At 40.4% G+C, this 27885-nt stretch overlaps 1 protein-coding gene across 2 annotated transcripts; it reads left to right on the forward strand.

The window, feature by feature from the left end:
- Positions 1–64: 64 nt before the first annotated feature.
- On the forward strand, positions 65–17039 carry gnpat (glyceronephosphate O-acyltransferase). Of its 2 annotated transcripts, none has more exons than XM_071906847.2 (17): positions 65–224; positions 1045–1236; positions 1857–2033; positions 2817–2946; positions 3879–4006; positions 4340–4415; positions 5627–5778; positions 6407–6537; positions 8346–8596; positions 10413–10514; positions 10909–11085; positions 12161–12240; positions 13945–14085; positions 14698–14797; positions 14914–15007; positions 15379–15440; positions 16754–17039. In XM_071906847.2, exons 1-17 carry the CDS (start codon positions 201–203, stop codon positions 16795–16797), a joined length of 2061 nt encoding a protein of 686 aa, XP_071762948.1. In that variant the 5' UTR covers positions 65–200; the 3' UTR covers positions 16798–17039. The 2 variants fall into 2 exon arrangements, with proteins under 2 accessions (XP_071762948.1, XP_071762949.1); XM_071906848.2 differs by having other exon boundaries at positions 10912–11085.
- Positions 17040–27885: the final 10846 nt, after the last annotated feature.

Consider the following 27885-nt stretch of genomic DNA (forward strand, 5'->3'; position numbering starts at 1 on the left):
GGTGCGGCAGAGTTTGGTCCTTCCCGGCCATCGTAGGTTACTGTGAAAACACGGAAGTGCCATTTTGACACCGCCCATGTGAAGTACAGATGCTGTTATCTTCAAAAAGTATTATATCAAGTCGTTGGAGCGGAAGAAATATTTTGCACTCATATCTCTATTGAATGCAGCGTCTATGTTTTTATAAATTGTACTGAAGAATGGCATCCAAATCTCCTTATTCGGTAGGTATGCGTTACTAGCCAGACGGCTAAGCTAACTTCGCTCAGCACAGCTGTCCTGCCCACCAACATTTGACAGTTGACATTTCAATGAAACATTTGAATACCTTATTCACAGTCAGCTATGGTAGAACATGCATAATAGAATATAAATTGTAGATAACGTTTTCCAATACGTGCCGTTCTCTCTCCTGTAGCGAGTGTGGCGCCAAACTTCATTCAATAATCTGGCAATTTAATGTTTAATGATTATCGGCAAAGGCACGTGCCCCCTACAACATGACTTAAGACCATTTCCAAATCGATAGGAGCCATTCTTCATTTCGGCATGCATGCAATCCACAGCAGCACTTTATTTCAACAAAATTTCGACTTGTATAGCTAATTGGTTCGCTCGCTACTGCCCCGGGGTGTATGTGGAAGAAGGTTGTGGCAACAGGCGAGTCAATTCTAAAAGTCCAAATTTGGCTGAAATATGTGCTGTTTGATGAACTATATGTAAGCCGAAGTGGTTCGTCATTTATAATATTCGTTGAGTCATATTTCATGAGATAGGTACTTCTGCCAACAAGCAAAACCACACTTAATTGCGAGAGTTTTGAATGGACTTCGTCATAACTATGCCTTCATACAAGAGAATGGCACGTATTGGGGCTAGTTAAGAAACGTTAGATAACGATGAACTCAAAGTGTGCAGGAGTTCCTGTCTGTGTTTTTGTGTTTGTGACAATGCCATCTTTATGTAGTTTTGTTGTGATTTATTTTAAGTGACTGTTTAAACTGTAACCCAGTCAATTATTCAACCCTGTCATCCTTCTTATAGCATAGGGACCCTATGCTGAAGAAAAGAGATGAATTTGAGGACATTCTGGAGGAGAGGAGGAACTCCAGCGACCTGAGATATGCCCTCAGATGTTATGCCCCAGTCCTTTACAAAGGAGTGACTCCCTGCAAAGCCAGCTTGCTGAAGACCATGGTGCTGCAGTCCGATCAGCTGCACTATGTCATCGATCAGGTAAATCAATAGCTGATGGATTATAGTTTGACTTGTAACAGGTGACACTCAACAGATGGCAGATTAGTAGGTAAATTTGTGCACTTTCTAATGTTGGTCAAGTTCATCATGATTCAGAAAAAAAATAACTCAAGTCTCATACAGTATAAAGGAATTTGTACAGCTCTCTGTAATCTAAAGTGTTGTCTCACTCTAATTTCTTTCTCTCTACATGACTGATATACTGATATTCCTTCAATTTACATAGAAACAATTTTGTAGTTTCTATGGTAAGTTTGATAAAACCCTGTCCAAGTGGGTAGAGCCATGTACAATTTATTGCTAAGTAAATTTATAGGGAAGTATTGCCATAATTCCTAGAAAGTACACAATTAAAATGAGGTTATTGCAAATATAAACAGTGCAGATAAGAGTGACAGACAACATACTTTTCCTTTGTACATTTATAATATCAGAAAACACAATTTATGTACAGGAGGGTTAGAAAAATTATGTGTTCAGCTGTGTTATGCTCTAGTTTTTCTCAGCCACCTGCATAAATCTACCAGAGTGGAAACTTTAAAACTTAATTGTTTTCAGAAATCTACTGTAAGGATAACATTTATGTTTTAATTTTCAAGGTTTCCAAGGAGACGGGCGAGGCCGCTGACGTCATCCAGGAGGAGGCGTCGGCCATCCTGGAGGAGATGGCTCACCGCCAGCAGCTCAGCACCGTTCGCTTCTTCGCCTTCACGCTCAGCAAGGCCTTCAAAGCCCTGTTCAGGAGCATCTGTGTCAATGAGGAGGGCATCCAGAGAGTGAGTATACACACATGTAACAGACACACACACACACACACACACACACACACTCAATGCTCTCTCTCAGTACTCTCTCTCTGTTTACTGAGACCTGGCACATTGAGGCTTCCTTGACCCCATCTGACGTTATAACCCATTTATCCACAAGGGGGCAGCAAAGCCACTAGTCTGAAGCCAGTGACCTTAAGTGCGGTATTTAAAAATGGCTACAGTGTCTACTTTTATACACAAATCCGGGGAAGTAGGCGGAAGTAAACCATTACTGCAGTGGCATCTCACTACTAAACCTGCGTAATAACATTGTTTTGTATGCAAACTCCTGAAGATTTTACACCTATTTACCTTTTTTCTATACAACTTTGACAAAAAAACGATGTCTAGGACATCAGGTAGAACGATGTGCTGTTCTCAGCTGCTCCAACAGTAGTGGCAAACTTCAACTTTGGAAAAAAAACAACTGTGAAATCCACAAGCCTTTGTGGATTTGCCTGCATGAAGACTGCATGCCCCTGCCTTAGACCAGACCCTCTACATAGGTTCCCTGGCTGTAAAGAAGAGCAGGTGGAGGGGCATTTCCAATATACTCAAAAAATGAGCTTTGCATTGTTACGTGACCATGTAAATGTCCTAACCGTCACCACTACATGCCTAACCTTAACCTGTACCCTAACCTAATTCTAACCTTAACCTTAAACCCAAGCTCTGACTCTAAACTAACCCTGACCTTAGCCCTTACCTCAACCTAAATATCCGTTCTTCTGCTCTCCGCTCTGCTGTCAGCTCCAGCAGGCCATTCAGGAGCACCCCGTGGTACTGCTGCCCAGTCACCGCAGTTACATGGACTTCCTGCTGATGTCGTACATCCTGTACACCTATGACCTGGCTCTGCCCGTCATCGCTGCCGGCATGGGTGAGCACTGGCCAGAACAACAGCATTTATATTGTATATTTTAGGCATTTAGCCGAGAGACTTTACAAGGATCAAAGCCAAAAGTGTGAGTAACAAACAGCAATTGCTTGTGTTACTGTAACTGAGTAGCTTTTTGTGTATTTGCACTTTTTTGAGTACTTTTACTTAAGTGTATTTTGACTTAAGTATTGTACATTTTAAATTGCATGCAACACAGAGTACAGATTCTGTAGACTCTCCATTAGCATTGCACCAGAATCACATTCAAACCACCTTCCCAGCCCTCCTCTATGGTCTTGGTCCATTTAGATTTACTGCTCTGAAAACACTGTTTAAGTATGCTGGTGAAGAAAAGAGGGTCAGTCTGTACAGAAACCATCACTAACATATCCCCAAATTATTATCAATTTATGCTTTACTTTGTTCGAACTCGGTCCTCTCGTCCTTTTTTTGCATTACATGTGAAATATCATGTGTATTAACATTTTTTTTTTTTTAAGTAACTGTAACTTTAAGTACATTTGTGCTACTTTTTACTTTTTCTTAAGGAGTTTTTTTACACCACCAATTGTACTTAAGATTCAAGTAACAGATCTATTACTGGAGTAGGATATTTTGGTTCTCTTTCCAATCCTGGTCAAATCCACAGTGCCCAGTCAATAACAAATATTGCTTACTTTTTATTATTTATGTTTAACAGAGAAGTTCAGAAATTCCATGTCTTTTACATGGTCATGAGATCATATCAGTGATGCTAGACCAGTGCTCATATTCTTGCCAGATCTCTATGAAAACACACTCTTCTTTTTTTCTTATCCCTCTGGGGGAACCTTTTCATTGCAGCAGCACAGTAATAGGATCCAGATCATACGTTACCTGTGTTTATGAATCTGACATGTCTGCATACGAAATGACCGACTGCCTCCCTGCAGATTTCATGGCGATGAAGTTTGTTGGGGAGATGCTGCGCATGTCCGGAGCTTTCTTCATCCGCCGGTCCTTTGGCGGAGACAAGCTGTACTGGGCCGTCTTCTCCGAGTACGTCCAGACCATGCTCAGGGTAACCACACTATTTTCCTTTTACATGTCTCACTCTTTTGCTATGGGAGTGACAATTTTTTTTTTTTGCCTCATGGACTGACAAGCTGTGGCATTGTTATGTACCCATCCTACTCTTATTAAAACTATTCATCTAATCTATTAGTAGAGAGCACCCTAGTCAAGATGTTGTTTCATATAATAAACCTACTTATGAAATTCATGAAATCATGATAATCATGATTGTGTGGCTGAACTCATGGGATATAAATTATTCTCTTTGTTTTGTAGATGTAAATGGAAGAAGAGGTAAAGCAGTATTTATGATTTTCTGTCTCTTGGTTTTTCACTCCAGAATGGATTTGCACCAATTGAATTCTTCCTAGAGGGGACCAGAAGCCGAACCTGCAAGTCTTTGACTCCTAAGTTAGGTAAGGCGACAAGAACAACATAAACAACAGCCACGAGCTTTTCATGAAAAAAAATCATAATCCATAAGTCACCGGTCAAAAGCCTGCAGTTAGAAAAACAGGTTTTCTGCAATACTCCATGAAAAAAAAGTACAAATTTTCATGAAATGCAGAAAGAAAGAACTCGCGCTGTTAACTTTTGAAAGCAGTTTTTCCACAACAACTGCAATAAACTATTTTTACACATAACCAACTTGTTGCTTAATGAATAAAATAATGAAAATAAAAAAAATACATAAAAAACAACCATAGGATCTCTCTCCCACGAGCAACATATCAGCATCACTCTTGACGTGTTTCTCAGCAGCTGAATTAAAGGACCCCTAATATAGGAATTCATTTTTTTCTGTATCTATATAAATATGATTAAAGGTGTTTAATGATGACTTTGTTAAAATCTGATTTTGTTTGAGTGGTTAAATTTAAAGTTATAGCATTTCAAAAAAATGTTTACAGGCGGTTTCAGACTAGCTCCAGTAAACGCATCACACCTGGACTTGGTCTTGATTGGCTCTCCTCACCAAACAACTCCTGAAATCCTTCCAATCAGGCCAGTTTGCAGCATTTGAACTGGAAAGCGTCCACTCAGCAGGTTTACCTCATTTGAATTAGAGGAGCTGCTGTTGTCGACCAATCAGGGTCCAGTATGTGCCTGTTCAGTTTAACTAATTCAAGTAAACTTACAGCTTAACTACATTTATTTGCAAAATACATCATGGACATCATGAACTATATAAACTAATCACCAAGATTGGATGCAGCTGGACGAGTTTGTAGCGTTCAGATTGAATGAGGCCATGAAAATAGACTGAAAACTGACATTTAACACGTTGGTGAACAGATTCAACAACAGATCCTGCTGCTGTGATTTTCAACTGACTGTGGGTCCAACGTTTCAGAACATAATTTCAACAAATAGCATTTTTATTGATAGAAGAGAACATAGCGGAGGAATACCATTTAGGAGAGATAGTTCCTGTTTGGGAGACCAGAACTACTTTTATTTTTAAATACTAATATTAGTGTAAAGCAAGAATAGAAATGCAAAATGATGAAGGACCCAGGATGCTTTGTTGTCTTAAAAGCAGGATCTGTTGTTGAATCTGTTCACCAACATGTTTCATTAAATACGTTTTTCCTTACTGTCATCCTCATCTTTCTCTTTCCTCCAGGTCTGTTTAATATAGTGATGGACCCATTCTTCAAAGGGGAGGTGTTTGATGTCAACTTGGTCCCAGTCAGTATCAGCTATGAGAGGATCTTGGAGGAGACACTCTATGCCAGGGAGCTACTGGGCGTACCCAAACCCAAGGAGTCCACCTCGGTGAGTCACTAAACTTCAAATCAGCTGTTAAACAAAAATTGTAATATGTGAACCGACACCAACGAATACTGGTAATGGAACACTCATGGAAGCCTGTTAGCACTATGCCAATGAGCTGAGGTTAGTGGCTTCTTTGAGTCCTAAACTCTTCATATGCAATATTACTCAGAGCTGGGGACTCGAGTCACATGACTTGGACTCAAGTCAAACTCGAGTCACAGTTTTAATTGCTTGAGTCTTGACAAAAGATCTTGTGTTTGTGTAAATGACTTAGATTGAAAGTGATGAGATTTGTTCCATCAGAAGAATTGAGTTTATTGAAGCTGAAACTGATTATAGAAATCAAACTCATGATGCTCTTACCAAGTTTTTATCCTATTAAAACCATATTGCATTGAAAAGTCCTAGATATTTAGTTTTCTTTAAGATATTAAATTGATGCTGGACTGGACTTGAGACTTGACATTAATGACATGGACTTGACTTGGTAATCTACATTTAGACTTAAGACTTGACTTGAGACTTGTGCCTCAAGACTTGAGACTGACATGGGGCTCGAGCAAAGTTGACTTGATCACACATCTGATATTACTACATCTGCTCTGCTTGTCCCTCTCTCCTTTTCTAGGGTCTGTTTAAAGCCAGAAAGGTCTTTAGTGAAGACTACGGCAGTATCCACGTGTACTTCGGCCAGCCTGTGTCGGTCAGAAGTTTAGCCCAGGGCAGGGTCAACCGCCGGCAGTTCAACCTGATGCCAAGGTACGCCTGTCCAGCATTACCATCAAAACTGTCTCCTACCTGTGCAGTCTACCCGTGCGTTCACACTGTGAGCAACTTGGTTGATGGTTGCTTACTCTATTCTGAGTGATTAGGGGAGGTGCAAGAGGCTGTGAGTGCATATATGTAGTGGTCTGCAGCTACAGTTAAACAGGTAAATCATGAATTTTTCTTGCTTTACGTTTCATAATGTCACATAGTTCACATGAGTTGACATGAGTTCACATCGCTAACTGGAAAGCACTAATTAGGTAGCATTATATTAATCAAAAATAAACTTTCAAGCAAACCATCAACGCCAATGATGGATGCAGCCATTCTGCAAGCATCATGTTTGTGTTTTTTCTTCCTGTAGTCTTTCAAATAACATTTCTAGAGAACTGGGAAGCTTTGAATGGCTGGAATCAACTTCTCGTCCATTTTGCACTTGCCAGGCAGAACTTTTATTCACAGAAAAAAAAATCACATCAGTAAGGAAACAAGGAAGCACGGTAATCTGCTGTTGATAGCTGTTAGCTCTATAGGAAATGAGCTGACTTCTGATGACGTGTTGATCACGGTGCTTGTAGTGTGAACGCACAGTAAAGGAATGCTAAGTCAAGACTATATATTTGTATGTTTGTCTCATGCATACCTGGACAAACTAGTATTTGATTGCTATTTGAATACTTCATACAGCATGAGTAGTGCTCGATTTAACTTCTTTTCCAAGTGATGCTGTGCACCATTGAAGCTGTTATAGTGTTTGGGAAGATAAGTCAAGTGTTGCCTAGCTAGTTGAAATATTCCGGAGCCAAATTCAGACCAGTTTGCATGATGCTGCAGAAGGTAGAGCAACATAAGGAAACAGAAAAAATACAGTAGTGATAAAGTAGAAACTGGGAAGACTGTTTACATGGACACATTCATTTGCAAAACTTTTCTTAAATTCCTCTTAGTTTTGATCTTGAGAAAAGTGCCAACAAAAAAACAAGTGGGGAAAAATGATGAATGCCACCAAATTCATGGAAACATAAGTACACTTATCCGATCCTACAGGGAATCAAAGCTCTGCATTGGTGTCCTCTCATGTGTATCCCTTAATCTTAAAATGTTTTTTAATCTCCATCTCCTCTCTTTCCAGTCATTTATCTCTTAAGGGTCTCATTACAAATATGGGCCCTCACTGTGCTATCCTTGACTACAAGCTGCACATGCAGGCCCCCTTTCCACCACGCATTAACATGCGTCTCGTATCCAGATTGCGTCTAGACATGATTTTAGCTGGATTACATTTATGCCCAACATTAAAATGCATCTCCGGCATACACTTAAAAATGTGTAATCCTCTCATAATGTTTACCTCCTTTAAAATTGCCAGTAAACACCTCGTCTCGCCTGTTTCCCATCCACTAGTATGCTGACAATCCTTTTTTGATAAGGATGTTATCCAGGCTGCCTGCTGCCGGTTTGATTTGCGTGATCCTGGTTGGATCCTGGTTGGATGTGCACTAGACTTATTTCTAGTTATGTGGTTGTTGAAGACTCATTACACTTACACTTTGTTGTTAATGTGGGAAAATACATCTCTGACCCCCTGGATGTGGTTTGGGTGCTTTTACACCTGGATTTGATGTGTTTTTACTCCAATTACAATCCAGTCATCCAGGACGCATGTTAATACTAGGTGGAAAGGGGGTCATAATCTTCATAATCTAAGCATCATGTCTTTTCCGTAGGTTCGTTACAGGTGTAATAAACCAGGTTAAAATTCAAAAACATGTATTGACCCTAAAACTTCACATTTCCAGACACATCCCCAAGAGGGCCAGCGAGGAGACCCAGGACTTTGTTAACGACTCGGCCTACAGGCTGGTGCGGGCCCAAGAGGAGAACATGGTCCTGAAGCCCTGGGTCCTTGTAGTCTCCCTGCTGCTCCAGAACCACCACCAGAGCCAGACGGCGGGGCAGGAGCAGGGCATGGCGCTGGAAGAGCTGACCAAACAAGCAGTCTGGCTCAGGGGCCTTTCCCGGGAATACGGGGCCTTCCTCCACTGGCCTGGTATGGGTCCAGTCTCTCAACCAGATTCAGTGTTATCACAGAGATTCTGTTGGCTCTCTGTGTGGTCAAGCATGCTTAATAGCAAGAGGCTAGCCTCTCTTGAAATTCAAATGAAGCATTTTAATATGTTAATAAGGATAGGTTTGGATTTTGGACCTATATATAATTTGTCTCTTGTATACTACAGGTATATATATATATATATATAAGAGACAAATTGTATATAGGTCCAAAATCACCAAACGTATCCTTTAAGTAATGTATGACCTTTATTTCCCTCTGTCAAAAATGAAAATATACTGAAAATATATGAGATGAGGTAGTAACTGGAGTTAGTTAATTTAATTAGTTAAGTAGTTAACGGATAAGGCCGGTGTTTTTTAATGCATTGCTTACCGTCAACAAATCTTATGAAAATAACAAAATCAACAATGCGTTTGCTGTACTCCCATTACTTTCTGACTTCCCACGTACCGTTTTTAGCCGTCAACCCGGAAGTCATTGGCTCCAATTGTAAGCTAAAAACCTTGAAATACAGCTCACAAAGACATAGTTTCAATTTTAAAAATCGCTAACTGTTACCATGAAAAGTCAGACTGTTGTAGTTATTACCAAATCAAATTCAAATGGGAACAAATTCTTCATTACGCCGGGGACTATTTTCAGTGCTACGGAACTACTTTCCTGAGATCGCAAAGTGTTTACAGCCGGCTTATTAAGTTAAGGAAAAAGTCGGCCGGCCCGGTGCATCGCGATGATGAAATATGCTGCCCAGAGCAACGGCATGGCTCTTTGACGTGTTTTTAATCATTTTTTAAATACAATGGAGTTCTATGGCTGCTGGGACATGGCTTCATTGGGCACTGGCTACATGGACGAGATTTGCTGGCAAAACAAAATCATTGCTGATTTTGTTATTTTCATAGGATTTGTTGACGGTAAGCAATGCATTAAAAAACACCAGCCGTATCCTTTAAGTTAATTAATTAAAGGATAATATAAAGGGCAGGCATGGATTGAACTGATTTGGAGAGCATGAATATCAGAATATCCCAGGAATTAACAGACTTCGATGTTCATAATAACAGCAGTTATTCTAAGCATAGAAAGAGGGTTATTACTTAAATTATGCATCTTGACCATTGTAACATTTAGTCAAACACTAACCAAACCTCTCAACTCTGTATGCTATATATCCGGATTCACAGTCACATAACCTACATACTTATTTTTATGTGGGACATTATATCATCATGGTGGCGTCTGTCTGTCAGTGTGTAGACACAACAACTCAAGAGCAATACATGATAGAAACTTCTGATGATCTGATTACCTTTCTGCATACATTTGCATATTGGATGTTTGTTATGTTTGAAATATCAAGGTGATTATGGCAGGACATTAGGCAGCTTAACCGCCTCTAGTTTTACATGCAGCTGCCATCCATCTGTAATAGGAGATAACTGTTTGCCTGCTATTTGTCTTCCTGATCACATCCTTGATTTATAGTCTTGAAGTATTTCTTTGTAGGATCGGTTGGTTAGACATGCCTTGAATGCAGCTTCCTCATCTCTCTTCTTCTTCTTTAATTCCCTCCTACAACTCGCCTCTTGATCCTCTTTCTCTTCATCCCATCTTCCTGTCTCTCTTCTTCAACCCCCCCGCCCTCCTCCTTTCATCCCCTCGCCCCTCCGATTTCTCTTCATTCCTCCCTCGTCGCTCCTCCTCTGGATCTTCCCTACCTCCTTCACCTCATCCCCCCTTCCCTCATCATTCATCCATCCATTTCTTTTTTTTTTTTCTGTCTGTCCTCCAGACCACGTGCCTCCGTCTGAGGTGGTTTCCTCCAGTCTTTCCCTGCATCAAGGTCTAGTGAGGATCTCTGACGGCCGGGTCCGGCTGGCATTGGGAGAACAAGGTGTGTATTTATTACTAATATGTTTCTTACCTTGCTTTTCGATCTGTTTTTTGTTTTATTTTGTTGTCCTTTGTAAAGCATTTTGTAAGTGTGTCTGTGTCTGCTATTGGCTGGTCTTTAGGCCAGGTGATGTCACTTCTAGAGAGTACAACAGGTGGTGACATCACCTGGCACAAAGACCAGCCAATAGCAGAAGGCCAGTTCAGTACCCTACTTTTCACCATTAGGTTTCAGGCTTCACCACAAATTTGGGTTTGGGGTTTAGTTGCTCTTTAAGAAACAAGTTTTGACTTTTTAAAATAAATTCTTACTTATCTAGCCATTGACTGTGTCGCTCATTTAAGAGCTCCCATCTGTCTTTTGCCATCCACTGACTTTAAACCTCGACTGGAAGCAGGAGGACCAGTGGGGCCAGGTGAGTCTCGTGGCGCCGCCACCCCAGAAGAGGAGCTCTTGAGCCAGGCGGTCATCGTACTCTCCTGCGCCTCCTACAGGAACCAGGTGCTGCACGTCTTCCTGCGGCCGGCACTGCTGGCCTCGGCCATCCACACCGCCTCCTCCGCCAAGAAAGGTAAGACTAAGACTGCTGTTGAAGGCTTGGGTGATATCCAAAATGTAATATCATGATGCTTTTTGTTGTTTTTACTATCCTATCTCTAGTAGATTATTGGTTTCTAAGTTGTAAATTGTGATCTAAGCAAATACTTGGTGCTGGGGGGATATTTGATACTGCGGAAAATATCCCAATATTCACAAAATATCGCGATATTTGATATTATCAAATAGCGCCCCAAACCTAATATGGTTGCATTATGGTGGGACGGGAGCCTTCGATAAACAGGCTTGTGATTGGAAGGTAACTGAGCTCGAATCTCCTAACTGGCTGGGAAAGTGAATAGGATTCCCTATTCCCCAATTACTGTCGAGACACTTCTGTCCAGTTTCTTCATTGACTTCCATAGTAAAACTCAAAAAGATGACTGATAATGCACCCTCTGTACTTCTATATGCAATGATGATGCAAGGATGATAGTTTTCCTCTTCTTTTTTTTTTTAATTAAATCCCATCCATACCACTATTGTCAGGTGAAAACCTCATAATTCCAATTTTGATGATTTTCATGTTGCAACTTCAGTTAAAGGATGGGTTGAGAAGACTCTACAACCCTTGGGCTTTTGAAAGCCTTTCAAAGCCCACTGGATAAACTCAAACATGCATAGTTGTCAAGCTAAAAACAAGGCTATATTTCTTAGTTCCTGGAAAAAGTGCCATTTTGGAAATACAGTACAAAGTTTTCACCTGACAGTGACGATAAGTGACAGAGGTATTCAACGCTGAGCTCCAGTATTCTGAAGCAGAAAACACCCTACAGCTTAAAATCCCATTAAGATGTATCAAAGGGACTTGAGATAAGACTTCCTTGCAAGAAAGGTAAAATTTGAGCAATTTTGAAAAGAAAATGCATTCAAAGTGTCTTACTATTACCTAAAAATATAGAATGCATAATATATATAGACCAAAAATCCCAAGTAAATGTGTTTTGAACTCATTTTGTAGCACAAGATGAGTTCAAGGGGGAGAATACTTTTCATAGCCACTTTGTACTGGGGGTGAAACTCTTAGCTAAATCGTTTTGTGTTTCCAGAGGAAGTCTACAACAGTTTCAGCTTCCTGAGAAACATGTTCTCCAACGAGTTCATCCTCTGTCCCGGAGCTACTGTGCAGGTGAGGAGCAGCATTTGTGCAGTATTGTACTGGAAATAAAGCTTTATAAATGTTGTCATGCAAAGTCTGCTGAGTGACGTAGTCAAAGATGCACTGGATTCAGTGGCGGCGCGTGGGCGGGGCAGACAGGGCAATTGCCCAGGGCGCCACGCCACTAGGGGCGCCAAATTTGCCCACACTTAATTTGATTGTAACTAGGGTGACACTGAGTGACACAGCATAAATACATTTATCGCAATCTACAAAGAAAGAAAAAACAGAAATGAACCTACTATACTTTTGGAACATTGTACTCCTTGTTTTACTGAGACTGAGTTACAGCAACAGGTTGAGTTCTACTCCCAGTCTATCTCCCAACCTGCTCCCGACGAGTAGCTCTGAGTAGCTTTAAGTCTCTTTCAGTAAAGTAATACTAAAAATTACACAACGTGTGTTGATTTAAGTGACATGAGACACAACTGGGGAGGATTTACTAAATTGTTTTGAATTTAGCGTAATGTATTAACCAATCAAGGGCGATGTGTGTGTGCGTCGGGTAGGCCTACGTTGTGCTTCGGGTGAAGGTAAGATGCCTTTGCAGTTTATTTTCATGACTTTTTGCTGGGATGTGCTTTTTACATATTTACTGTGTTGTTTTTCTTGGTTGTAGGTTGTGTATTTAGCAATTGGCAGTGTGTGATGGTTAACAGGACATGCACATTGCGCATTTGGCACTGCGTAATGGTGAGAGGGACACATAGTTTTTGGCATCTGGCATTGCGTAATGGTGACAGCATATGGCAATTTGGCAACAAAATACATGTCAGGAATGAAGTAAAGTGCAAAATTTCATAGTAGATGATCCTATTTTTCTAGTTTTGCATGGTAACGTTGTGTGTGTGTGCGCGTGTGTGTGTGTGTTTGAGAGAGAGAGAGAGAACTGATTGATGCTATGGGTCATTGTGTGGCAATAACAATCATATATTTATATAAATTGTATAACACCCCCCCACCCCCGCAAAATAACATTGAGTTGGCAACCCTACGTGAAATAGTTGAGAGAACGTGTGGATGGGTGGCATTTATAGTTTTGGCCAGGGTGCTTGATTGGCACGCTCCGGCACTGACTGGATTAACTGTGCAACAAGAGAACACCACTCTGAATGACAGTAATCACAGACACAAAGTCCGATTGCAATGGCAGTTTCCGTTTTTAACCCTCACAACTTGTCATTCGAATGAGAAATGAGAGTTCTGGATGAAACGACGAATAATCAAAAGGATAACAGATTGTGGAGTGGAGTTTGGAGTTAATGTCCCCTATAGATACACATGGAGATGCAGTGCAAAGCTTGGTATGCTAACTACGGTTAAACCAATATATTGGTTTGCTTTTATTAAAAATCATATGAAGCAGTTTGATTGATTACACATTTATTGTAGAACAGAATAAAAAATACTGTGGGTGTCTATAGGAAGACCCTAACCTGAATGGATTCTAATGAGACATTTTGATCAGATTCCACACAAGCAGGCATGAATATGTTTCTCACTATCCCGGGCTTCAGTGGAGAGTTTTAGTGTCCCGTGGTCTAAATGCTGTTTCAGAGGCTTTTCCTGGCTCTGGTCTGGTCTCTCTCACCAGAGCTTTGAGGAGGCTTATAACACACACACACACACCACACCACACACTAATATGCCACCCTTGTTGTTTGTCTTCCATAGGATTTCGAGGAGGCGTGCTACCTGCTGGTAAAGACTGGAGTGCTGCAGGTTTCCCAGCAGGAGGTGCTGGTGACCGACAGAGGACACAAAACACTGGCCTTCCTCACCGCTATTCTAGATCCCTTCCTACAGGGATACCAGGTTAGACACACACACACAGTCTACTGTTAGAACTTCTGGTTGTGTTGTGTTTGATACCACCCCATTTGCTCTATTCTTATATATATCCAATTTTTGTTAATTTTCTTAATTAATACAGAACAGTAAACACAATTAGTTCAACACTGAACACAATTGGACTTCAGGTTCCTTTCTTAAAGCTGTTTTTGCCAGCTTTGTTCCTTTATTTTTTATTTTTAAATTGGTCTTAAATTAAATTCCAGGTAGCATGAAAAAGGTCTCAACAAGTCTTAAATTTGCCATTCTGAAACCTGAATCTAATCTAGTCTAACAAAGGCATGTAGGTAGAGACACACACACACTCTCACACATGCGGATACTGTACTTGTGTGTGCATATACATGGAAATAGAAGTACATGGACACCCATCACTCTTGTTGTTGCATCAGCAAGTAATGCCATAGCATCAGTTATTGAGATTGTGTAGGAAAAGTGTATGCACACTTTACAGCAGATGTCCACCAGAGGGCGCAGTCAACACATCATTAATCTGTCAGATAGCCATCCACAGTGAGGGTTTTACCTCACTCTGTGTGTGTGTGTGTGTGTGTGTGTGTGTGTGTGTGTGTCCAGGTGGTGTGTCGGTACCTGTGTGAGGAGGCCACCGAGGCTTTGACAGAAAAAGACTTTATCCCTGCTGTCCAGAAATTCATCGTCAAGCTCATTCTAGCAGGTGTTTTCTCTACTATTTTGTCTTTTTTTTTACTATATCTGCCAGGATTTTCACCTCATCTTTTTACAGAATGGGCTAATTGTGTGTGTGTGTGTGTGTGTGTGTTTTTTACCCAGGCAGCCTAAGGTACTGCGAGGTGTTGTCGTCAGACCTCCAGAAGAACGCTCTGGCCGCTCTGCTGAGACTTGGTGCCGTACGGAAAACCAAAGGGTACGTTGTTTTTCATCATCCTTACGCCCCTGACCCGGTCGGGTTGGCCGGAGCAACAGCCAAAAAAGGCTGAATTGAAAACAAACAGGAATGAAAATACAACCGAACACGCCAGACGTGCCAAAAAAAGTCATTTAGACCACGACTTTCAAAAACAAAGTCTGGGAATATTTCCAATCTAAAGCCAACAATACCAGCAGAGTGAAACCTCTGCAGAACAGAAAGGCCTCCACAGTAGCATTACACCAACATTTACAACAAAAGTATCCTCGAGCCATTTTGCATCCTTTTTGCTGCCAGTGAGCATGAACATGAACACCCACTTGTTCTTGTGCTGAAAATAACTGTGCACTTCAATTTTTTCATTTCAGAGCGGACCAAGTGACTTTGAAAGTGAACAAGGTGATGGTGAACTCGTTGGAAGACACTCTGGGTAAGAAAGCAGTAAACTGAAACTATTTTTATAAATAATTGCATCTCTCCCACCAGCTACCCCTTACCATTATGAATGTGCAATAGTAGGTTACCTGTAATAATGGGAAAGAATGATGATCCCAGTAGTAATCTGTGCCATATTGGCACTCCTAACAAATAATCTAATGTTACAGGAAATTATACTTTTCATCAAAAGTGACCATCAGAATGAACCCATAATGCTGAGTCTTAGTTTGACATGGCGTAAACTAAAAGTGAGAGCAGTAAGATGTTTCCATGCCCACAGTAACCTGTTTAATATGAGAGTAAGCCAAGCATCTTAAAGGAGAAGTCCAGTGATTTTGGACCTATATATAATTTGTCTTTTGCATACCTGTAGTATTTGGACCCACAGAGAGTATTGGCTCCAGAGTCAGCTCTCAGTTGAAACTGTTAACAATGAGTCCAAATGGGGTTTGTCAAAATATCTGCAAACAGCTGACTCAGGAGTCAATATTGTCTGTGGGTCCAAGTACTACAGGTATGTAAGAGACTAATTGTATATAGTTCCAAAATCACCTAACTAATCCTTTAAAGGATAACGCTGGTGTTTTTTAATGCATTTCATACTGTCAACAAATGAAAATAACAAAATCAGCAATGATTTTGTTTTGCTAACAAGTCTTGTTCATGTAGCCGGTGCCCAATGCAGCCATGTCCCAGCAGCCATAGAACTCCATTGTATTAAAAAAACGATTAAAAACACGTCACAGAGCCATGCTGTTGCTCTGGGCAACATATTTCATCATTGCGATGCACCGGGCCGGCTGACTTTTTCCTCAAACAACTTAAATAAGCCGACCGTAAACATGTTTTCCTTTTCAGGAAAGTAGTTCCGTAGCACTGAAAATAGTCCCCGGCGTAATGAAGAATTTGTTCCCCTTTGAATTTGATTTGGTAATAATTACAATAGCCTGACTTTTCATGGTAACAGTTAGCGATTTTTAAAATTGAAACTATGTCTTTGTGAGCTGTATTTCAAGCTTTTAAGCTTACAATTGGAGCCAATGACTTCCGGGTTGACGGCTAAAAATGGTACGTGGGAAGTTGGAAAGTAATGGGAGTACAGCAAACGCATTGTTGATTTTGTTGACGGTAAGAAATGCATTAAAAAACACCAGTGTTATCCTTTAAACGGATTCATCAGACTATGAGCTTACCCAGGTATAACTCAGTTATAACGTTCACATGCATCCACCCCAAACTGGGTTAAGAAGGGAATTTCCCACCAATGACGCCCATCCATAACTATCTGTCTGTCTCTTTCTCTAGGAGGAAAACTCCCCACTCAAAAAGCCGTTCTCGCTCGCCTCTAATTCGCCAGCGTCGTTAGCCAAAGGGAACTCAGGAGAGTCGGCTCTTCCCGCACGCATCGGCATATTGACGCCTCGGCACGGTACAGTGCGACTCGGCTCATTACAAAGGCAGTCCGTCTTAAGTGCTTTCTACAAGGGACTGAGCAGAGGAGTTGCCATCTTTTTTTTTCCTTTTCATTCTTTTGTTCCATTCCTTTCTCTTCACCTATCTTTTCAATTTGTCTCTACTTTTCACATCTCTTCTATTACGAAACAACACGAAACACGATGTTGTTGTTTTTTTTAATATATATATATATATATATATAACCAAATAATGAACAAGGCCTTAGAAGGTGTTTTGCTTAGCTCTTTGGCTCGCTCTGAATAACTGACCTTTTGAAATGAGCAACCTTTTGAAAGCTTCTGAATGTGCCAACTCCATTTAGGATAGTGGCCATTCTCCATTAATGCATTTGATATGTATTCTCTAACACTCTGGCATGGACCCATCGTGGCTTTTCTTTGTGTTGTTCTCCGTCTGCTCTTTCATATGAGCTTCAATCTGTCTCCTTGTTAGCTTTGCCTTTTTTCTTTTCTTTTGGCACTTTCCTGTATTTATTTATACAATGTGGTGTGGACCTATCTCTTAACTCTCTTTTGACATGTTGCCTTCTCATAGTTTTATTTTTTGTGGAGACAAAAGTTGCTAAAATGGGTCGCATCGTTTTTGTTGTGAATCCAAAGATGATCATATATTGTAACACTAGGTAAAACAGAGTTTATTTTCTATTATATGAAGAGCTTGTCAAAAAACTAAGGAGTCTATATTTGAGTTGAACTTGCCACAGACCCAAGGCATAATTTGTACCATTTTTGTACCAGAATAAGGAGAAAGAAGGAAATTGTTACATCACCTGCTAACAGAATGGCAGAGGTCCTTGTGCTGCAAACACCTATTCCTGAGTCCACTCCAAGATTCAACAAGATTCAAAGATTCTGTCCAAAATTATCATCCTGTCATTATTGTCATCCTTCTTGCTAATTTTTGATATCAAGAAAAACTCTGATGGTTGGATGACTAGTTGTGTCTAAACCTTGCGAAATCCTGTACTGTGCACCCACCCTCAGTCTGTTTGCCAATACACCAAGCTAAATGGTCTAGCAGCACATTCTACGTTTACATCTGTTTGCCTACAAGGGAGCTAACGCTATGAGTCCAATGCCAATGTTGCACATTTGCCAAACTACTACTACTACTGGAACAAATTGCCATGTGTAATACTGAAGCATTACTAGCTATACGGAAGGAGTAAAACACACCCACTCTTACTCACAAGAGATGTATAGATATAGATGTATACTCATGTTTTCAGCTCTACCAAGGTTACTGAAGTTTCTTCAGTTAGTGTTTTTTTTCCAAATAAGCTTGATACCAGGCCAGTGGATCAAGCTAGGATTACCTAGTTAACTGATACATAGGTCAACAGTGTGTATTTCTTCTCAAATTTTCCAAAGTAAAACTAGACTTGAAAATGATTTAAAAGAATCATCAATTGATCAATCAATTGATCTTGAAATCCCACCTGAGTGTCAGATTGGAGTACGTATTATGCAGTAGGCTACAAACGTTTCTCAGAGGCAGAGCTGTCTGGCAGAAATGATCTGATTGGTTGAGTTAAACCTAAGTGGATGGAGCCAAAGCACCCCAGTGAAAAAGACAAGGGGGTAAGAGAGGAGCAAGCTAATGCTCTCGCTGCTAACTGAAAATAAAAATAAAAATGCAGGCTAGCCATACTACGTTATCTAGGTTAGCTAGTTAGCCTAGCTGACCTTCCAAGTTCAAACTAACAACACTAGCCTTTAACTATCTAGGTAAGCTAGTTAGCTAGCTGCTGACCTTCTAAGATCATGAATGCCATGGTCACGAATTAATTAAAAAAAAAGAGAAGAAGTCGATTCAATTTTGACCAGAGTTTCTTCTTTGTTATCCAGGTGTGCCAGTTAGCTAACTTGCATTCAGAAACCTCTAGTTATTTCTGCCTCTAAGAAATGTTTGTAGTACAACTAAAACTCCAATCTGCATGCCACCACATATGTCCAAAGTACAGGTCTACAGTGCGAGTGCTGTCTGTGAGTGCTTTTGTGGTTCAATTGTTTTTTCTAACATTAGTAACTGCTTTTATATAATGTCTGAATATTTGACACCCTTTATGTATGTGTGTGTGTATGTGAGGGTGCCCGCGTGTGCGCGTGCATGCATATGTGTTCCGGTGCGTGTGTGTTGGGTATAGTGATCAGTGTGAAGCCGTTTACTACTGAAAGTACTGGCTGATGAAATACATGATCATGTCAATAAAGTTTTTTGAAATACAAATTGTAGCCTACAATGTGTGTGTTTTCTGGTTAAAGTGGGGTCAGATCATGTCCAATGCTTGGGAAAGTCCCGGGAATCACATTTAGTCAGGCCAATGTGCATACACAAATTAACTTCAAAATAGTGTTTCTAAACCTTGACACTGGCATGGAAAGTTCCTCCCTCCAGGTCGACTTTTTCCCACTAGTCATGAAATTCCTGGTATATCATTGGATTTTGAAATGTTGTATTCCACAGGGAACGTCAGGGAATTTGATAAATTCTCTGGGGAAGTCAGGGAATATCAAGGTTACTTAACAGGAATACACCAGAATTTATTTTCCACACACATTTGTTGCATTAGACAGTGTTTTCAGCTGTTTTTCCCCACAGCAGCCCAACTGTAGTGGAAACCAGACTGGTTTTCTGAGCTGAAAAACAACACCAATGATCAAAAATAATCTTGAGAGGTCCCCTTTTGAATTGGAGTGAGCAGACCTGACTAAGAAGGAACGTCAATTAGTTCTATTCAGAGCACCGAGTAGTTTTGGTTCTACGTTTGGAACAGGCACATCTTGACCCTTTTCGGAAAAAGGGAGAATGGAAATGGACAGTTACATTACCAGTACCTGAATTACCATAAATGTGCCATACAAAATTCCAGTGTTTCGGTGGTGTTTTCTCCTCCTTTCCAAGTAGGAGTTGAAAGAATCCCATTTTGAAGACTTCAAAACACAGAAATCATGTAACATTCTCTCTCAATTAGCAGGAATGGGATGCTCTTCTCTGGTGCAGTTCCACTTTTTGATTTAGGCTGATAAGATGGGTCTAGTGCAGCTTTAATAATAATGTAATACTTTATTGATCCCAGTAGGAAAATGCTCTTTTCACTTGTCCTCCCACAGGGATAGTAGAGCTGTATAATGGTCTTGAACATAGCATAAGAACAGTATTATTTTGTAAATTTGGAGTAAACGACAAATTTACAAACCAAACAGATGGAGACTGATCCATAGCAAGCAATAAAATGTCAGACATGCATTAAATCAGGGTTATATAAAGAATGCTACAAGCAAGAATAAAACAGGTAGAAACAAATGATTTGGAAGGCTGTATGTAAAAATGTTTCAAAGCTGATAGCAAAGGCCTGGTCACCTTCAGCCTAGGCTTAAGAATAGCCAGGAGCTTAATGGAGTTGGGTGGGCCAAAATAATCACTGCTAGATTTATTATTAAGTTGCACAAGGTTTTGTGATACCCAGGACTGGTTCATTGATCATTAAAGGAGAATACCAGTGTCATTTACAGTGTAGTTATAGCCCAGTTACTACTGTAGTTTACATTTCCCCAATCATTTTGCGTTCATGAGATTGTTTAATATGTACTTGTTTTGTGTTGTTTTTATTTTCTGTCAAACGTAGCTTGAATAAAGACATGGATGTGACAGTAAAGTTTGTAAGGCGACATGTTTTTTGAAGGATTATTTCCTGGTGGAGACTTCCACTTCTTCCTCTGGGTGTCAGGTGATTGACAGGAAGCAGAGCGTAACGTAATACAGCGCTGATATGAAAACACTCAGCTCAGCACAATGACACAACGATAAAACAGAGACTTTGACAAAAGCAAATGAAGGCTTCTTGTTTACTGTGATGGATTATCTCGCACTGTGGAAGTTGTTCATACTGGACAAGAATGAATGGCAGCAAATGGCTTCTTCTGCAGGGAGGAAAACGAGCCTTGATATCCCCGACTATGCTGCCTGTGTGCAGATTACCCAGGAAGAGTGCAAAGAGGGGCGACCTAGTCCATTGGCACTAACTTAAAACCAAAACACCTTTACGATAGTTTAAGCTGCTGGTCTCACTGTCTTTCATATTTCATATAGCTGGTTGTCATCTTCATAACAATGGGAATTCATGTTTGCAAATGATGTAACCAAGTGGGGGCATATACCATAATCAAAACAGCATGGGGACTAAAATTGACCTGTGGGGAACGCCACACGTGAGCTACACTGGAGAGGATGAGGCATTCCCTTACATGTCGCAATACAAAAATGTGACAATACGTATCGTGGGGCAGAAAAATGAATGGTGATATTAGCTGCATTTTATTCTGCTGTAGTAATCACAAATGAGACGGCTTGACCATCACAGTTTCACAAGGGCATCTGTGCTATGAAGTCCTCTAAGACCTGACTGATTCTCAAAGATGATTTCTCAAAGATGCGGTGATTATTAATAAACAATATCATCTTTGGGGAAAAAAAGGAAGTGTAAAAAACGAAGTGTGATGACAGTTACTGAATGAAATGAAATTACTGAAATAGGGATGAAAATGAGTTTTCCTCAACAGCGGGTGAACTAGAGCTGAGATCCAAGGATTTGCTGGTATTTGTGGAAACTTGTAAGAGAGTTTTGTGACTCTGTCTTGTAGTGTAGTTTTCTGTAAACCAAGAGGTGGGGACTCGAGTCACAATTTGAATTGCTTGAGACTTGACTTGATGCATGAAGAGAAGACTTGAGACTTGACTTGACTTGGGTTCTGGTGACTTGGGACTTGGCTTTGACTTGTACTTTGATGACTTGAAAAGGTTTCTAAAGTCTTGACTTGAGATCTTGTGTTTGTGTAAATGACTTAGATTGAAAGTGATGAGATTTGTTCCAGCAGACGACTGAATTTAAATTCTGTTTGCTGAATTTGTATGGAATGATTGAATTTATTGAAGTTGAAACTGATTATAGAAATCAAACTCATGATGCTCTTACCAAGTTTTTATCCTATTAAAACCATATTGCATTGAAGTCCTAGATATTTAGTTTTCTTTAAGATATTAAATTGATACTGGACTCTTGATTCGTTCTGACTTGACTTGCTGTTCTACATTTAGACTTGAGACTTGACATTAATGACATGGACTTGGTCACACCTCTGCTGTAAAATTAATGACATCCGGCTTAACATCACCATAATAATATTGTAATACTTTTTAGTGACTCTTTTCTTATGGAGGCTTGGTCCTCTGATTCTCTCTACTCACTATGTCACCCTGTTACCCAATAGGGGCCCAAATTATAAGGAGTGACTGATAATTGATCATATGGTATGGAGAACATATGTGGATTATATGTCAACAAACATCACATACATGGATGTAAAGCTGGAGAGGTTATTTCCATTACGGCCCCACTGCTAGTCTCATCTGCTGGCATTGTAGGGAGAGAAACTATGTCTGTAACCTACAGTACCTCTAGGTGTCAGGCTTGCCTCTCTGTGAGCCTCCAATTCATGGCAAACTGTTGAGGTGTGTGGACGCACACACACACACACACATCCTATCACAGCAGCATTTTTCATCATGTTTTGTGGCTATGCTGCTGAGTAAGAGACTGCTGCCAGCAAATCCACCGCTTTCCATCCATATTGCCCTTTCTCTCACTCTCTGACAAATTATAGGTTCATCAAAAGTTGCCACACCAGCTTGACTATATACACACTCCAGTCTGTCTATCCATCCATCCATCCATCCATGCATCCATCCATCCACCCCCTCCTTCTCTTTCCCCTCCATCCATATCCTTCTCCCTGGTGCCGTTGTATAATAGTGTCAGCCACAGCCATATCAGCACTTTATTTGCTACATTATGACAAGTTATATGGAAGAGAGGGGCACACACACACACACACACACACACACACACGAGAGGGTACCACCATAATAAACTGTTTTCTGACCCACAGCAGCCACTGGGAAAGAAAAGAACCAGGCAGCTATTGGTTTACGACCAGAAGTGCGCTTTTTTTTTTTTTTTTTTTTTCTTTTCAGTGTTGTTCCTTTAAGTTTGGTCTATGTCTTTCCCTTCACTTTGTGTGTGTACGCTTCTGTGTGCATGCATAGGTGTGATTGAGCGCACACGTTTCTTTTTACACCCCGGCTAACAGAGTGTGTGCTGGGCTGGTGTTGTGCCCACGGGGGTTTGTGGAGGTCTATATGTTGGGAATTGATTGATAGAAAAGGGACCCTAGGGTGTAATGTCTCAGCAGTTAACCCTGGGTAATGGTAGGGTGATGGATTCAGTTCATTTGCTTCAGCAGATCCTGTTTATCGGCACCGTGCCGGAGGCTGAGACACGGACATACTGTAGGGGTAGCAGCTCTCAAAGTAGTTTCTGGGGACAACCAGTTATCCCTAAGGAGATTCCAGGGGATCCCAATTAGTTTACATTGGTTATTATTTAATTCACCAATCTGAATGATCATAAAGTTTCTCGATCGGTTTAGCTATTGCAGGATCATCGGCCGATCTGCTTGGGGTTTCTCAGCATGAAAAAGACTGAGATCCCTGCTGCTTCACAACACCCTATATAAAAGTGTATAGGGTGCACTTTTCACTGTTTTATTTCAGTGCAATTTCTTCTTTGACTTCCACAGCGAAATTAGAGAAGAGACTGTTCTCTGATCCACCTTCTGTACTTTACTTTGTAACGTTTTTATTTGAAGTGACTGGAATCAAATGCCGTCCATAAGTCATGCAGGTTTTCGACACAAACTACACTCTACACACCCTAAAATCCCACTAAGATGCATTGAAGGGACCCAGTTTGAGACTTCCAAGCAAGACAGGTAAAATTAGAGCAATTTGGAAAAGGAAATGTATTCAAAATGTCTTATTATTGCCAAACGTGAAGCATGACTGCAGATGTTATAAAGCCTTTTTTGCCAGTGAGACATTTTAGCCCAATTCGGTAAAAAAAAAGGTGAATGATTTTACAAAGTGTTTTTTTGTTGTTGGAATTTTATACTGTCACATACATTTCCTGAATTTCCACTCCGCTTTGATAGAAAAAGAGTACTTTAGGTAGATTTCAGACGAAAAATCCCAAATACATGCAATTTGAACAAATTCTGTAGCACAATAAAAAGTCAAAAGGGGGGGTCGGGGTGGGGTAAATACTTTTACTTTACACACTGAAGTATACTGATGCATTTTGCATTGTGAACATGATCTGAACAGTTTAAAATAAGAGAAGCAGGACACTAAATCTGCAATGTCTAACTAAAGTACAAGCTGGACCTGTTCACTTGATATGAAGTTGTACAATATCGCCTGAACTTAGGATGCAAAATTAGACTGGAGTGCTATCAGTTCTATACCAAAACTATAGGATTTGGGTCGATCTGCCTGAGGATCTTAGGCTGCACAATCAGCATCATCTTTTAAATCACTTGTTAAAACTTATTTTAATAGACTGGTTTTCTAGATTTTCTAGATTGGTTTTCTTATGTTTTTGTATTTATGAATATTTTCTTTTTATTTAGATTTTTCTTTCATTTAACATCTTATTTTATGATTAAAGGCTTAGCTGACGAAGTCTGTGATATACAGTTGGTTTGACTACTGTTGACAAAATGCACTTAACTGTAAGTGACTTTGGACAAAAGCGTCTGCTAAATGATGTAATGTAATGTCATGTAATGTATATGCTGACACTGTTTGCCCTGTTTTGTGATGGAAACAAAACAAGGCAAGATGAGGTTCTTTATTTGTGGAGAAAAAAGCAGGAGAAGCAGAATAGGAACATCTAATGTCGATGTCCTCAAGAAAATACAAAAACAATGACTGCATGGATGATAAAGAAGGTTACTGTATGATTAAAAAAACGTTTTTGTGAGCTCCATATCAAAGCTCGAATAATGATTACAACATAGTAACAAGATTGGTTAATATCAATTGCAGTTTTATTTTCATATTTAGTGTTGCGCACAGCCGGACTTCTCTCATCAACTTGCTTCCCTCTGTTTTAGGGTTATATCTGTTTGACTCTAATGTCTGAACAATCTCCCCACCACAGCCAGGAGTGCAGAGTCACTCCCCATCTTGTACAGATTGAAAAACCCACAACCTCTAGCTACAGTTCACCCTCGCATCTAGTTCCTACATCCACTCTGATGCCAAAAAACTATCTATTCCACTGTCTCCTTGCTTTTACCTCTGTCTTGTTGTGGCTTGTTGTTTATTTCATTATTACTGGTTAAACTGACAGTGGAATGTGAATGCTGAAGTATTGTTTTCACTATTGGACGTTGCTCCAGGTCAGTGGTTCTCAATCATGTGCCATTGTGACCCAAGAGTCTGCAGGCTTTTATCCCAACCAAACACTACAGCAGCTGATTTCACTGATTAGCACAGCTTCAAACAGAGAGGAGGAACTAATCAATGAAATCAGTTAATGCAGTGTTTGGTTGGCATAAAAACCTGCAGATTCTTGGGCCTTGATGGCACATGATTGAGAACCACTGCTCTAGATAATATTCTAAGCTGCTGTGAAGCTACATGCCTGTGCAAATAATAATGTAGCCCTTAAAATGTTATAGACGGCATGAAAAACAGACATGCTGTTGACATACGTTTCAGGACGCATTGTGATAGAAACTTGGCAGCAGTGCTACAGCCTCCTCAACCCCCACTTTCCCACTTGCGGTTACTTGAACCTCAAGTCCTCCTAACGTAGCTCTCCATCCTTCGCTGTCTCTCCATCCTTCGCTGTCTCTCCATTCGGCTTTTGGTAGCTTAAGATGGTTTTGGCATTTAGCTTACATCCATCATCTTCTCCTAGATAGACGGTACACCAGTACTCTCCACTGTCCTGCAGCGACAGCTTTGAGAGGACCAGAGAGTCGAACGCAGAAGACGACTCAGCTCTTCCTTTCAGATCCTCAGGAATTACACTTCCCCATACCATGTATCCAGAATGAGACCTTCGTGTAGGGTGGTACGTCTGAACCACACCACCCTGCTGCCCGCCTCTCTGGGAACAGAGTCACAGCTAAGACTGACCTCTTCTCCGTCTGAGAAGACCTTTGTGAGCGGTTCAGAGTCAGGAGGGCACACCATCAACAGAAAGCTTCGACCGTACTTGGCCTTGCAATCGTATTCCCCAGAGTTGTTAAGAGTAGCTGATGGGAAAATCAAGGAGTAATTCCCAACATCTGTTTCCTCTGCTGTGTACCTCTGTGGCTCTTGATCACTGGAGGCAAAGCGTCTGTGGTAATCAAATCTGCTTTTAAATGGTAGAAGGTGGTGGTTGTACTTTCGAGGTATATTCCACAAGAATATCGCCCAGTTCTGCCCAGGTTCAAAACACGGCGGAAAAACCTCATCTCCTTCTGTGTGATAGACAGTCTCACGTTTATACTTCAAATTGGCTGACTGTGTGCTGACACAGGTCTGTCCATTCAGCACTATGCAAGTGTAGCTTCGAAAGTCGTTGCGGTTGAATTTGGAAATGCGCAGAGTTGAGCCTCTACAAATAATACTTTCCTATTAAGAAGTTTGCTTTTATTTGATTGCAAAAAATCTTACAAATTTGTAAACTTTATTTTTTATTTTATTATTAGTAGTATTGTCGTAGATACTGTCGCTTGCCACTGCTTTCTCAGTGGAGCTGTACATCGGAGTTACAGTACTGATGTACTATTTTTGCTATGTGACAAACAGGAAAAAGCACTACATGTTCACCAATATAGTTTGAACTTTCTTTGGGCATAGAAAGAATATATTTGAAAACTAAAATTCTCTGTAATTCCACATTGAACAGCTTAACTAGGGGACAAAACACTTGTAAGATAATATAAATCAAACCACTCAGCATGTCCTTAGTGTCCTAGTCAAAATTAATTCATCTGCCATTTTGTCCAGGTCTACTGGTCACTGAAGCTCCCTCACAGTTAACTGCATCAGTCCCCAGAGTAACCACTTCTCATTTAAAATGTTACTGTGAGAGATTAGAGATTGCTGGTAAATGGTAGAGCCATGGGGACAATTGGCTGTCACAGAGCAATGTCAAAATGTCACATAACCTATGTACAAATGAATTACTTCATGTAATGTTTGTTTTCTTCGTGAGAGAGAGAGAGAGAGAGGGTGAGAGGAGGGACAGATAGAGACAATGCAATTATCCTCACTATGGTTGGTCTTGCTTTTAGCGGTGGAGAGGGGTTTCACTGAAGACTTGCGTTAAGTGGTGCAATGACAGCTCTAGCAGATGGATTATGGAGAGTCGAAGAGCTGCGCACTGTGGCTTTAAAGGGGAAATAAATATGGAAATCAATTTTCTTATTGTCCCATAGCAACAAATGAAATATATCTGTGGGGGCTTTAATAAGGTTGTTGCTGAAATTTCTGGCTTTCAAAACTCAATTTCTGTACCAAAGATTTTGGTAGGAGGAGCCAACTTCTATCAATGTTGTTGCAATTCCTACTTCTCACTAATAGAGGTCGATTAAACTCATAGATTACTTAATGCCTGTTTAAAATTACATTTGACTACAACAACTGTGGAATTTTGTGGTTATGTGTTTATGAACATTCTCCTGACCACAATTCACCAAAAATTCAGTCATTATCTACTCACCCCCATGCCAGTAGAAAATTGGGTAAAGTTTGTTCGTCCATACAACAGTCCCGGAGATCCCCGGAAGAAGTACATTGCAGCTTTCTCCAAAACAACCGAAGTTGCCGGAGACCTGTCTTCAGTCATCAAAAAATAACGGAAAATAACCATAACATGGCTCCATGCAGCTCTTACAGGATAATCCAAGACTCTTGAAGCCAACAGATCCCAAAGTGACTTGAAAAGACCGACATTTACACCATTATTTAGCTGAAATCACCACTCTAGCTGTTCATTTCAAAATACATCACGTTTGCGCGCACCCTGGCCTCGATAGGTAAGACTAGCTTGAATTACCAAA

Source organism: Centroberyx gerrardi, chromosome 18, assembly GCF_048128805.1.
Source record: "Centroberyx gerrardi isolate f3 chromosome 18, fCenGer3.hap1.cur.20231027, whole genome shotgun sequence".
NCBI lineage: Eukaryota > Metazoa > Chordata > Actinopteri > Beryciformes > Berycidae > Centroberyx > Centroberyx gerrardi.